At 42.4% G+C, this 14,663-nt stretch overlaps 1 protein-coding gene across 6 annotated transcripts in view; it reads left to right on the forward strand.

Moving 5' to 3' along the window:
- Nucleotides 1-14,663, forward strand: part of USP6NL (USP6 N-terminal like) — a 144,230-nt gene that overhangs the window by 1,293 nt on the left and 128,274 nt on the right. For 4 of the 6 annotated variants that reach the window (XM_035128060.2, XM_035128063.2, XM_035128064.2 and 1 more), the window contains exon 2: nucleotides 9,294-9,383. In XM_035128060.2, the coding sequence (XP_034983951.1) occupies nucleotides 9,380-9,383 (4 nt within the window). In that variant the 5' untranslated portion in view covers nucleotides 9,294-9,379. Of the gene's footprint in view, nucleotides 1-6; nucleotides 4,013-5,760; nucleotides 6,001-9,293; nucleotides 9,384-14,663 lie in introns of those variants that run through there. The other 2 variants (XM_035128057.2, XM_035128058.2) reach the window with 2 other exon arrangements.

A 14,663-nucleotide genomic window follows, 5' to 3' on the forward strand; every position in this document is an offset into this window, starting at 1 on the left:
TGTATAACTAGTAGAGGCACAAAAATTTATACAGAGTAGTGTAAAAATGTTTCCACAGGTTGCAGAATGAAGCGTTATTTTGGCCGAATTTAGTGGGGTTTTGGTGCAGTCATTCTTGCAGTGGTAGATAAAGACTTTGAAAAGATGATATGAACATTTATATACTGCCCTATAACTGCAGATCTCAGGGCGGTTCCTAGGATAAAATCAGAAACATAAAACCACAAAATACATAATCAAAATAAAACAACAACCCAATAAACACCCCCCCCTATTTCAAGAGGGCATAGGATGTCAATTAACCCAGCTAAAAAGAGTTAAAACAGTAAAAAACACTTTGTAACTGAGGAAATGGTAAAATGTGCATCTTGGTGACTGGACATGAGAGGCTCAGTATGGCTGGCCTTGGAGTTATTTCTTGCTAAGTGGCTTCACCCATGCTAAAATAGCACCTGTCCTCATACTAGGTGGAGTTGTAATTAGAATGGAATTTCTAATAACTATAGTAGCCAAAGCTTGCAAAGGAGCACATTTTTAGCATCCTATGATTATCTAAAAACTCTCACAACACTTATGTCTGTGTCAAAATTACAGTGCAGGAGAGACATGGTTCTGTAAATGCTGATGCAGAGATCGGGTCTTGTGTGGTGTCTCTAACAAATCCTTCCAAACCTTGACTGGAGTGTGTGAAAGAGCAGCTTAGTTCTTGGATAACACACACCTCTCTGTCAAAGCACTCGTTGTAGGTCAACGATAGACACTAGCAGCCAAGAGGAGGTGTGCTGCAAGTCAAGTATGAGAGCCATTTTATACATCCAGAATTCTGTAGTGAAACGTTTATTGAATGCTACTGCTGCAGGCTGACGGTTATATGCTTGATTGTACTTTGGAATATTTTGGGGGTGAGGGGTTAAGTTGAAGGATTTCATCACAGGTAGAAATGTAACATAGAGAAGGCGAAGTTGAACCAAGAACCAGCTCCCCTGCCAAAGTAGTCTCTGGTGGGCTTCCTTGGCTGGTTTATGTACTTGTGCCAACTGTGCAGTGATCTGGAGGAGGCAGTGAACTTCCCACCATTTTAATTACTCATAGAGTCCTGGAGCAGTGTTGTGGGCATCGTGATAATTAAAAGTCAGGCAGTGCCTGCTGTGTGGGGTGGGGAAAAGGACTGGCATCAGTGGTGGGCCCTAACACTTGCCTGAGGATGCTAGGTGCTAGATCTGGCTCTGCATTTCCTAAACCTGCTCGTTTAGAAAATCCAAATATATTTATAGATGGGAAAATATTCTTGCATGGATTAACCCACCTGCAAGCCTTACTGTTTAAGGTTCTGACAAAACTCCACTTCTTGATTTTGCTGAATGTATAAAATGGCCTTGGTAGGTGCTGCTGTAGATCACTTGAGCTGTAGATAAACATACCAGTCATATCTGCCACTTGTACCGTGGCTTCTGCAGCTCAGTAATGTGGCTAAATTATTGTTCTCATGTAAATCAACTATCTTTTAAGTTCATGGTGGCAGGGCATTGGCTGTTTACAATAATTTTTGTTTTAAAGTCATTTGTTTTTCACTGAAAATCTCATCATAAAAAGAAGCAGGTGCCACTGAAGCTTCTTGAAAAAGAAATACACACTTTGCTCTTTGTTTTGAAGAAGTTTTCTGATGCCTTTCCATAGAATTGACAGCGTTCAAGGCTACTAACGACTTAAAAGCACCATATTGCAGCAGGAGCAGTAAAACGGCAGATATGAAATGTGCACCCAATAGTAAAAGTTGGCTGTAAACACCTAGTGCCTGTATTTGCAAAGCACAATGAGATCCTGGAAGTAAAATGTTGGTAAAGCTTTTGTAACAAATGCTACAGAGTGAGAAGTTCAAAGGCTGGTGGAACAGAATGTGTGGAGTAGAATTTTCGTAGGTGCTGCCTGACTTTGCTTGGAATTTACAGATTTAATCTCATGTGGAGACAAGGTCCAAAGCAGATACGCCTCCTCCCACTCTTAATAATCACTGTGCATGCTAAGGTACGCTGTTAGTTGTTTGATTGCTGCCAGTTAAAAAAGAAAGTCACCTCACCTGTGTGCAATATCTGGATATGTAACATGGCCCCTAGAGGACCCCAGGTTCTAGCTCTGATTCACACATTACACTGGGTACAAGTGAGAAGCATAGATTCTACTTCCTCATACAATGACTTTCCCCCTCCAACCTCCTCTTTGTCTTTCAGGAAAGCTCTGAATGTCTGCCACAGAAACACAGGGTTTTGCAGGGGGTTCTGTGGTTGTTCTAAGCACACTCACTTTATGCTGGACACTCACCAGACATGTTGTGCAGCATCACTGATGCTATGCATGGACTGGATATTTTCTGGGATGCACTTAACACTTGGATATGGTACTCTGGAGAAGAGATAATTAAGAAGTGATATGATAAACTAGCTTTAAATATCTGAAGGGCTATTGCATATTATAGGTAATAGAGCAAATGTGTTTTCTGTTGCTCCAGAGGGCTGGGTATAAACCATTGGTTTCAAATGACAAGTCAAAGGATTTAGAATGAAAATTACCGTAGGCAGACCTTCCTGGTGGTAAAAGCTGTTTGGCAGAGGGACAGAGTGACTTAGAAGGTGGGATGCACTTCATTAGAGGTTTTTAAGCAGAGGCCTGCGTTGGCAAAGGGTTGGACTAGCTGCCCTTTGAAATCCCTCCTAACTCCATGTCCCTGTGATCTTACCATATTGCAGGAAGATACCAGTCATAAGGAGACAAACGATCCTCAGAGAAGCTTGTCTGTTATCATTGATCATTTTCCTGAGGAACCCCTGATAGATTTCCCTAGAGCCCAGTTTGAAAACCGCTGCCCTAGCATGTGGGATGAGTGTACCATGGAAACCTGCTCCCAGGAACCACAGTTGAACATGTTTGCCCAATGCACATTTGCAGGTTATGCACAGGGCCTAAACATTTTGCTGCCTGAGGTAGAACAGCAAATGGTGCTTCCCTCCTCAAGTCAGTGTTCACAGTACCCAAGGTTGGCCCAGTTGTTTTGGCCCCTGAGTCAGAAAATGCTAAATTCAGTAACTAACAATTCTTTCCTTTTCATGGCACCCAAAACCAGCTGCTTGAGGCAGACACCTCAGTCTTCCTAATGGTAGGGCTGGCCCAGGTGTTGCATGAGGTAAAAAAAATGATGTGCGGTGTGTAACTTGCATGTTACATGTTAGCTGCAGGTGCATGCTGAACTTTGTATGCTGTTGTGAGAAGCATCCCTTAGGAAACACCTAAGTAACAGTGTTGCTTCTGTGAGCCAATTATGTAATAATTGTAATTAGCCATAGTAAATAGTTCAGAGAAGTGAAAGTTGCCTTCAGAGGATAACATAGTCGAGTCAAAAGATCACCATTATAATCAAGAGCATCATTTAAAACATTTAATCTTTGATTAGGCAGTGTGTTGAGTTGCAAGAGCTTAGTGAGTTGTTTCGCTTAGAGAATTGACAGAATTGATAGTTTTCATGATTTCTTCCAACTTCCGTATGAAATCTTTTGTTTTACGCACACCAGATGTGATAGCCCAAGCTGACAAATGACCAGATTTTTTTATTTGTATTCTCCAGACAATGATTCAAGGGTGCTATGTATATTTTGCTGCATAAACTGGCCCATTCATGCATAGTCAATTTCCATAATGAGCTGGGCACCATCTAGTGATTGCTGCTTTACCGTTAAGAGAGTGAGTATAGGTGTTGCATGCAAAATACATGTATTTATGGGTCGCATATAAAATACAGTGATGTTGTGGGAGTACCTGTTAGGGGGAGCACCATGCTCTTGACTTTGGAACATCACTTGGGCCTCAGAATGGAGCAAGGCATTCTTTCAGTCTCATCCCTGGTCTCTGTTTCTAGGCACCCGGCTGAGCTCCAGAGAAATCCTCTTTTGCTTTACTGCCTCACCCCAGATGACACCAGCTTCCTGCTGTCCCCACAGATCCCTCATGACTACCCTATTCTGTGAGGCTTGGATTTTTTTAAAAAAGCATATAAATGAAATCATAAAGAATATGCTATGCTGCCAACTCATTTAAAATATGACAGTGTACAATAAAACAACCAAAACGTGAAATGCAGACCAGATGACCAATAATGAATCAAATTAATTCTCTAAAAATGCTTGGTGAAACAAGCAGGTGGCAAAATATCAGTATTGTGGATGCCTGTCCTAGTTACCTGGGAACAGGGGCCACACTCCTTATATTCCCCTGCAGTGGGAGGGGCTGCATTCTCATGATTATTATCTGTTATCACCACTACAAAGAAAGACTTTTGGCGTTCTGTTTATTAACTTTGGTGTCTGAAATATTCTTCTACAAGCTCTGCTGTTCTAGGGAATTAAATTCCCTTTCACTTTTCCTTGTGGCCATTTTCGTGGGTTGTGAGGGAATGCAAGCTGCTTAAAAAGCTGAACAGATTTTTCATCTACAGTTTGGGTAGGACCTGAACCAATGCATTAATGTTACAAGAAAGGAGCTGACAATTAAACATTAGGAAGAACTTTCTGGCAGTAAGAGCTGTTTGGCAGTGGAACGGTCTGCCTTGGAAGGTGGCGGACTCTCCTTCATATGAGGTTTTAAAGCAGAGGTTGGATGGCCATCTGTCATGGATGCTTTAGCTGAAATTCCTGCATTGCAGGGGGTTGTTCTAGATTACCCTTGTGGGTTCCTTCCAACTACAGTCATACCTCGGTTTAAGTACGCCTCAGTTTGATTATTTTCAGTTTAAGTACTCCGTGGACCTGTCTGGAACGGATTAATCCACTTTCCATTACTTTCAATGGGAAGGTTTGCTTCAGGTTAAATACACTTCAGGTTAAGTACGGACTTCTGAAACCAATTACACTCATACCTCGGGTTTAGTACGCTTCAGGTTGAGTACTCCACGGACCCGTCTGGAACAGATTAATCCACTTTCCATTACTTTCAATGGGAAAGTTCGCTTCAGGTTAAGTACGCTTCAGGTTAAGTACGGACTTCCGGAACCAATTGTGTTTGTAAACCGAGGTACCACTGTACAATTCTATGAGTTAGCTGGTTCTATCTTTTTCTCCCAAGCTTCAGCAGTGGGGGCCACCTCTGAAAAACCGATGACAGAATTTTTATCTTGCGGCTTGGGCATGCTTTTCTTGTGAACAAAACAGTGGGGAAATATTCTACCATATTTTGATAAAATACGGTGGGCTATTGGTAGGGGAAAGAAATATTTTTTTCAGGGTGTGAGAATACCATAGTGTTGGTGCCCTCTTTCCTAAGCAAGAAAACAGAAGAGGGAAGTGTACTGAAAGTGCTCTGAAAAGTTGGTTTCATAAAGTTTTCCTCCATCAAAGGCAATCTTAAACAGTTACAAAAAGATACTAGTACAGTATACTAACAGGTCCTAAAAACTTTTAAAAACATCTTAACAAATGAAGAACAACCAATTAAGCCTGTCTTTTTTATCTTTTCTATCTTTAAACTCAGATCTGTAAAACAGAAAGTTGTCACTAGTATAAATCAAACTAATCACTATGACAAAGTCTTACTGTGAGCCCACTTACATGGGGAGTTACAAATAAACCTTTTACAAAAAGTGCAAATATGGTAAAAGGGAAGGGGAGGGGGAGCTTTTAAGTACAGACCTGGGGGGGGGACATTTTGAGAACACTTTTCTCCTTTCTTTTCTTGCATTCATTGTCTGCCTTCCCTTGTTTCGGTTTCCTTTGATAGGTTTTGCAACTGATTAACCAGCAAGCAGCCTTTGTACAAAAATCCGGAGGCTTTCCAGCTTTCTTTCTTGGATTTTCTCTGGATCTGCAACTGGATCTGTAAATGTTATGTTCAGTCACATTTTAAGGAAGTTGGATAATTACTTTCTCTCATCTTATCCTGCCTAAGCCTTAAGGAATCAGGGAAGAGAGGCACTGCATGGAATTAGCTCACTAGATTTGCACAGATGGCGATATTGTGGTCAGTTTTTAGAAAAATACCAAGTTACTGAATATTTCTTACAGCATCAATTCAAAAATGGGAGTACTGGACATACAATAAGCCTGCAACTAATGCAGGGTTTACAATTTGGGAATAGCACCTAAAGCCAAAATTGCATATAGGCAAAACACTGGCGGGTGGGATAACCAAAGTCATTTTCCCCAGAACCCCGCCCCCTTAGTATTTTATTTTTTTGCCATGCACTTAAAGCTGAATGCACACAAGTTAAATGTGCATACGTTGTGGGCTTACTGTAATAGTGAGTTGCCATTTAAGATGGGACTTATACTATGAGTAAAGAAGAGCTATTCTCTTTTGCATGTGTGACAGTATGTGTGTATGCATGTGGGGAGTAAAGTGAATTGGGGCTGCTCACCCTGCAATGGGCATGAGTTGATTCTGAGCTGGCAGCTTCTGCTTTCTCTGTGTTGGAACAATGTGGGATAGTGTACAGGACAGGGGTCAGCAAACGTTTTCAGCAGGGGGCTGGTCCACTGTCCCTCAGACCTCCCCTCTCCTGAAAGGACCTCCCCCCTGCTGCCACTCAAGCTGACGTCGCCTCCTCTTCGGCAGTGCCGTCCTCTGCCTCGCCAGGGGTCTGCGGGGCGCAGAGCCCATGCTGCTAGCCTGGGCGGTGGAAGCAGGCTCCCTCCCCCGCCGCCACCGCTGCTTCCTCCCACTCGGCTCTTGGCCATATGCGGCCGCCCAGAGTGCAGCCAATCCGAAGCCGCACTAGTGTTGCCACCCACCCAGAGGCCTCCACAGCTTTGGGTTGGCTGCAGGAGCTTCCTGCCGCCAATCCGAAGCCATGCCAGCACCGCGGAAGTAAGTCATTTTCCATGCTGCGCATTTTCCTACGCGCTGCACCTATTTACCGCAGGGACTGACCGAGCGGGTGGCAGGGTCCGCGGGCCGGATTTATGATCCCGATGGTCCGCATCTGGCCCCCGGGCTGTAGTTTGCCGTCCCCTGGTATAGGACATACTTGTCAGAAAATGTGGGGAGGGCACGGAGAGAACCATTTCGGTTCATTTCTCCATTGCAGGAGGAGTTTGTCAATGATTTTTCAGGACTTGCCATTAGCACTGCAGTAGCGCAACTCCCCTCTCTTCTTTAGCAAGTGACATCAGCAGCAACAGTGCTTTTCAACTTGACCATCGTCTTACATCCTCCACAAAGCCCCATGCCTAGTGTAGCTGTGATAAAAAATGAGGAAGGATGTAAGGAGAAAAATCTGACTTGGGTCTAGTATAGGCATTATTTTTTTAATCAATGGTAATCATGTTCCTCATTTAAGCTTTGCCTTGATCTTTCTCATGTCAAGTCATAAGCACAAGGCACACTGCCTATCCCGGAAGTAAACACTGTAGTCAGTGAACTAACGATCTCTCTGACTGAGAGAGACAAATACAGCTGGGAACTCTTCGGGGGTTTAATTGGTGAACATGAAGGCAGGTGTCCGTCTATGGATTATTAACAAAGATTGGATTATTAACAGATGACTGGAGAATGAGCATGCCTTACTTAGCTGTTAAAGTCTTATGAAGCTCTGCATATTGCTTTTGATGGTTGTGCCACATAAACATTTACTTGGAGTTTGTCAAAAAGAGAGAGAGAGAAATTAATAGGCTGACCTGCTTTGGATGAATGTGGATGCAGTCCTGTAGCCGGAAATCTTGTTTGTGGGGGAGGGCAAATGGCAAAGGGGAATTGCACGTCAGTACAATACAGCAAGTGGTGCAGGACGCAGGTGGCGCTGTGGGTTAAACCACAGAGCCTAGGGCTTAGTGATCAGAAGGTCGGCGGTTCGAATCCCTGCGACAGGGTGAGCTCCCGTTGCTCGGTCCCAGCTCCTGCCAACCTAGCAGTTCCAAAGCACATCAAAGTGCAAGTAGATAAATAGGGACTGCTCCGGCGTGAAGGTAAACGGCGTTTCCGTGTGCTGCTCTGGTTCGCCAGAAGCGGCTTTGTCATGCTGGCCACATGACCTGGAAGCTGTACACCAGCTTCCTCGGCCAATAATGCGAGATGAGCGCTGCAACCCCAGAGTCAGTCATGACTGGACCCAATGGTCAGGGGTCCCTTTACCCTTTACCTTTACAATACAGCAACAGCCTCAGAACAGATAGACACCCCGTAACTAATTTTAATAAAACAAAACTTATAAGAAGTTCTTGTCATTGTCAATCATTCTTTGCACTTATTGGTTAGAATATGGAGTAAGAGCTGGTTTTCTTCCTCCTGAAGCACAAAAGAGGATGTGACATCTGACAAGAGAGATCTGAAGCTTACTTCAAGGAGGGACTAATCCTGTGAGAAAAGGATTGTGAGCTAGTAGCCACAGGACGGCATAATGTATGCTCCTGTAAATAAATGGTTTGTGTCTTTATTTTGGACACTTTTGTACCATTTTTAAGGTGACCACACCATAATACGATTTACACAAAGCATCAGTAAATTATTATTATCCTACCCTCTCTCTGAAGGCTCTTTTAGAGATGGCTATATTTTGTATCTTGTTCCATCTTCTCTCCCTGAATGAGCAGCTAGGAAAACCTGGTACCCGGTGGCAGCTACAGCAGAGAGGGCTTCTCTGTTGGATTACAGAAAGTCTCACCCTCCCAGCTCTCTTCTTATCCTCAGTGGGTTTTAGGGGTAGTGTTGGGAAATGAGATGTTAACAGTCCTCAGCCCAGCCGTGGTATTTTTGCTTCTGCTGTTAGGTTTTCCTGGTGGCCATTCTATTTAATAATTGTCACCTCCTGTTTCATCTTGTGCATGTACATCTTACGAATAAAGTTATGTCGTTCCTAGCTTGAGGTTAACTTCTCTTCATTTGCTTCTTGTTGAGTGTTTGGAATAGAATATTGCATTGTCTCTTTAGTATAACAATGTAAATTAAAGTGAAAACTAGGGAAGGGTCCAAAATATCCCGGGTAAGGGGAAGGCCAGACCTCTGGTGATATGGTCAGGGAGTGGGTGTGGGAATGCTAAAGATTTATTTGCTAAGATTATTGTGCTTAGACTTACTGTTAGTATGTTTTTACTCCCTGTCAATAAAGCAGTTCTAAAAATAGGTTGAGTATAAAGATGGATGAATATATTTCATTCCTATGGGAGCGATAATAACTTGAGAACTAGCTCCTTCCTGCCCACATAGGTCTTGAGAGTCTGCTGCAAGAGTTAGATTTGCTGATAAAAGTAGTAAATGTAATAGCATGAATATATTCTGTGACTAATAATACATTTCTTGTTTTCCCTCCCTTTGGCTAGGACATGTATACCTCTGAGAGATCTTCTTGGACAAGATACCTTAGTTTAAGACCTGTTTGGGACCATATGAAAAGAGGCTACCAGTCATGAGTAAGTAAATGTTCTCCAGAGCCCAGGATTTCAAACAGCTTTTTTAAGTCTTTAGCTTTTAAGAGCAAACTTCTGCCTCTACTATAGTGAATGTAAGTGTCTCTGTCACAGCAATCAGTAAGTGAAGCTTGGCTGTTTTTGATTACCCCCTGTTTTTGGTTGTTTGAATTGTGCAGAAGACTCTCTGGGTGGGTTGTGCCCCAAGCCCCATTGGGATTAATGTCAGCTGAGCTGTATGGGATGGCAAAAATTTTCAGTGCATCGTTGAGTACTGAGTATGTTGCCTGCATGTGGGCTGATACACTTTTCCAATTTTGAAAATAAATGTTGCTTTCTTTTGGAGCGATGTTTGAAATTGTCTCATGAAAGTTAAGAAATGTTTTGGTAGGCCGGAGTAATTTATACTATGTGATAAGGGTATTGTTAGGTTGTGTGTTTCACGAGTCATTTCACTTCACTGTTGTAAGTATCTCAAACATACACATTAATGGTCAATCAACTGGGTCAATTAACTGAGTCAATTACTATGGTTTTGCAAATCTTCCTAGTCATAGGGACTTTTCCAACACGTGTAATGTGTATCTAATGCCATAGGAGTTGCTGTAGCGTGGCTGCTTTTCTTGAAGTTTGTTAATAATCAGAAATCTGCAGTCAAGTGAGAGGAGTCTGTGCTGTAACTTCTTCCTTCACCAGAAAGTTCTTGGTAGGGATGATGGTTCATGGGAATGAGCTGCTGTGTGAAGTCATCTAACATGACCTAACAAGTACCACAAGAAGGGAACATGCTGTACTGTGTGTGTAGTATGTATATTTGTATGTGTGAGCATCTGGCCATCCAGGTGTTCCTGAACTTCAAATCCCATCAATCCCAGTAGCATGAACAGTGATCAAGGATGCTGGAAGTTATAATGCAGCAATATCTGGATGGCTGCAGGTTCCTCACCCATGCCATAGAGGCTTCCAAGCTGCTGAAAGGAATATCAGAAAAAAACCTTACTGTTCCTGGTGCATTGATATGACATCTGCTTAACAAGAAACAGACTGAATAAGCAGTCTATTTCTAGGTAGGTTTTTCTTTCCATCTGGTCTTCTGTTCTAGCTGGTAGCCATACACCATGTATTGTTGTCCAGGATGTAGTAGCCTGCAAGTGAAGGCTGCTTGGAGTCTGCAGGGGTAGTGCAAATGTTCTCTAACTGGCATATCAGTACAGAAGAACTGCATTCCACCTTGTTGTGAATTAAGTTTTTGGAGGATGGATGATTTTCAGTTGAGAAGAAGCAGGTTACTTCTGTGTCCAGCCTGGGTTGGTAGATGTTGGAAGGGAGCCTCTATCTAGCTTGCTGTTTGAGTCTGAAGCATGGCTGTCCTGTGGAAAGGAAAATAATATCCAACATGCAAATGAAATTATGACAATCATGGCTTATTTGGTGCTTGTAACAGTAAAACAAATAGTGGCTAAAGACTGTCTTTGGTACAAACCACAGAAATAACTCGAAGGAAAACAGGGAATAGGAGGCACTGTTAATCTTGGGGATCGAAAGCAAAAATACCCCAAACCTAGTTCACTTTCCATTGAAGAATAGAATTTCGCCCTCATCAACCCAAAGTGCTCTGTGACCTTTTTGTTTAAAACAATACTCTTAAGATTGCGTAGGGACTTTGTAGGCATAGCTCCTTCATGGAAAGGTCAACCACTAATACATTGTTATCACTGTTTTTGCAGACACAGACACACAGCCTGCAACAAATTGTCTGACAGTCTGCTTTGTGGACTAATTATATAGCACTTGGAAATTTTAATAACTTTTTGGACTGTAAATGAAAGTGTTAACAGCAAACTGTTAGACAGAAGATGAATAATGCAGCAGCAAAATTGTTTCCAATGCTGGCCGTGACATTGTTCATGAATGTCTTTTCTAAGATAGCGCTAGTTCTTGCAACATTTATCTCCCCTATTTTTGTATTGCTATCTATCACCTTCCAGCACTGAGAGCTTGAATGTAGAATACTCTACCACACTGCTTAGGCCTTGTTTGGACATTGCAGCTCCTAGTTGTGTTGATCATACAGACATAATGCTAAACCGTGCTTAACACTAGCCATGATTTTTTTTTTTTTGCTAGTTCCAACCAGTAGAGGCTGGTCCATTAGTGTTAATAGGCTATTGCTACGCCAACCCCAGTCTACTCTCAGCCAGCCCCTACCTGTCTGCGTTCCTACTTACAACCGGTCTAGGAGTGATTCTGTCTTTCAGCTTCCTCTTCTTCTTTTTAGTCTTAGTGTTGCCCTTGGGGAAAGCAGCAGGGAGGAAGATAGGGACAAAAATAGAATCATTTGCCTCTGCTTGTTGCTGGCTTTGCCTTCACCCACCAGTTTCAGTGGATACCAGCCACCTCTGGATCCAGCATACCTTGAATCTATGACTAAGCTAATCCCTGCCTTTGGAGGACATGTATTTAGAGATACCAGTGAGACCTGCTATTTTGCCTTGCAAGCAGGGAGGTTGGAGAGTTGCTGAAGTTGGCCTGACTGTGGCTTGCTTGGTAGAGGTGGGACAACTAGCCACAGTCAATGAAAGCCATGGCTTGCAAACTCATTTCAAACCATTGTTTCACATCCCAAATTTGCAGAAAATTCTTAACTGCAAAATAATCTGCAGCAAATTCTTAACTATAGTTTAGGTAGTTAAATGTCTCTCTTAACCATAATTAAGGATGATTACCGCAATGTTTTTACTGCGGCATTTGGTGATTGAGGTAGGGGAGGCAGCAGAGATTCTACCATGTTATTTCATCCTGTTGGTCTTCCAACACTGCCTATCTTGTAGAATAGCTGTGGCTTGATATGAATGTGGGCCTAATGGTGAATTTATACAGTCAGTAGCTGTGATGATATCAACAGAGATGACTACATATCTGTGCTTGGTAATGTTTTGGGGACAGACAACTAAGTCTCCTTCCTCAGTGGATGGAAAATATTGGTGCTCCTACATGTGCTGCTGCTCATTTGCTGTGTAGCTCTCTGGCTGTGGAAGCCTAGGCAACTGGTTTGCTGAGTGAAGCTATAGCTGTTGCCTTGCCTGGCTCCCCTCACTGCATCCTGCTATGCTATTCAGCCATAGGTAGGATCATTTTGTTCTTTGGCTTTCGCTCTGGGCTACATTCTCTACCTTTACCTGTCATCTTGGCTGCTGGCTGCTGGCAGCCCCTACTGGTGGTGTAAACCTGACTCTCCCCATAGTTCTGAATGATGGATGATACTGCTTATAGGAAGACCTATCTACATTTCTGTATATCAAGACTCAAGTCTTATTGGGGCTGAGGCCTCTGTGGTATAGCCTGATTTTTTACCTTCTGCTGTCGTATGAGTGGTTCAGTCAAGCTTCACAAAGCCTTGACACAACAGACAAGTATCAGGTTCAGCACTACTACATAATGTAGTTGCTACTTACTAACATCTCTTTATGCTTCCAAAACTTACTTTTCCTCCAGCCCCTCCTAGAAAACTAATCTGTCCCTGTTTGGTTCCTGCATTAATTTTCAAAACCCTTAAGCGCCTAGGGAGTCACGTGCCTGAAAGTCTGCCGGTTCCCAAGGAAGTTCTTCTCTGGGTGGCCTATTCTGAGGCTCAATCTCTAACTCTGAAAATTCCTCCAGAGGGAGATCTATCTGTCACCACCTCTATTGCTAAGATTCCTCTGTCCCTAGGTTTTTGTAGGTTAGTTTATTTATGGTTTGGTATTGTGCTCTTTGGTTTGGGCTGTGGAGCTGGCTTTTCAGAAGTCCTATTACTGATGAGTATTCTGTTGCTGCTTTGTATTCTGTGATTTATTATTAAGCTGCCTTGAGTGTTAGTCTGCAGAATGGTGATGTATAGGGTTTTTCCTCCCTAAATATTTTTGTAAAGAAAAAGTACCAAAAGCTGATGTGCAAGAACGTGGGAACTGGTCTTAAAAAATTGGAGCCTATACAAGCATAGCAATAATGGTGCCTTTGAAGCTCTGTACTCCCCAAATGTCAAGCCTCCTAATTACAGTTCAGTCAGGATATTTGTACTGCCTCTAAAAAACAAAAAACAAAAAAGTCTATAACTGAAAAGTTCTGACTTAGGTACACTTAGTCCATGGGGCAGCCTCAAGCTCATTGCTGTCTATATGCTATATAGCAGAGAAAACAATTGCTTGACCTAGTAAATATAGGAAGTGTTTCCTATGGGCAGAAATAAGAAGAAAATTGAATTAAATTAACAAAAAAATCATAGGTAGCTATATTGGTTTATTATAAAATTCAATAGTCTCAGTAGGGTAATGCCTTTATTAGGACCAACTAAAATGTCACAAAGTATTGAGCTCATTACCTTATGAGATTTTAGTTAGAGGTATTACTCTACTGTGGGGTTTGGATCTGAATTATATAACAGTAATTTCCCCCCTTTTATGCCATGTTGCTGGTTAAGTGAAACTCACTATAATTACACCTATTGTAGCAAATAATTGTATTAATAACACCAGAATTGGTTTCTTGGTAGTAGTGATTTTCTGACCTGCTGCTTCCAAGGAATGCTATCTAATTTGACGTGTCTGCCTTAAAAACCCAGCTTGTTGCTGAGGATTCTGGGGTCCACGGATAAGATACTTGTTGCAGCCACCTTCGTAAAACTGAACAAGTTGACTCTGGATGGGAGACCACCTGGGAAACTTATGTATGTCACCTTGAGCGCTACAGAAGAAAGGCAGGATGTTAGTGTAATCTAGGGTGTACATTTGTTTCACACGTGGCACCGATCAAACCTGTTAGGTCTTGCCATTGTACCACATGAACAGAGAATAGGCCCTGGAATGCCCATCACATGAGAAAGCTGATAGCGACAGGCAAGCTGTTTTTTTTAAAGAAGCAGTCTTCCATTATTAGTTTTCCCACCAAGGAGCTCTGGGAGACCATAGTTTGAACCCCCTGGCATTATAATGTATTTTATTTAAAAGATTTATTAACTGCTTGATCAAAGACCTCTCCAAGTGGTGTACAAATAAAACTGTAGATAATAAAGATGGATCAAAAACTAATGCCTTATGGGCACTTCCTGTGAGTCCTTTGATGTCTTTAAATGCATGGGGTGGGGTCATTCAGTATTAAAGGACATTTGAAGCCAAGTGATAAGGATGCTGATAGGCAAATCGTTCAAATAAAAAATTAGAGATGTGAATACCTGAAGGAAAGAAATGGGAAAAACTGGGGGGGGGGGATTCAGTCCCGCCATCCCCCCCCTTTGTTTCTGAAAAA

Source organism: Zootoca vivipara, chromosome 10 (assembly GCF_963506605.1).
Source record: "Zootoca vivipara chromosome 10, rZooViv1.1, whole genome shotgun sequence".
Taxonomy (NCBI): domain Eukaryota; kingdom Metazoa; phylum Chordata; class Lepidosauria; order Squamata; family Lacertidae; genus Zootoca; species Zootoca vivipara.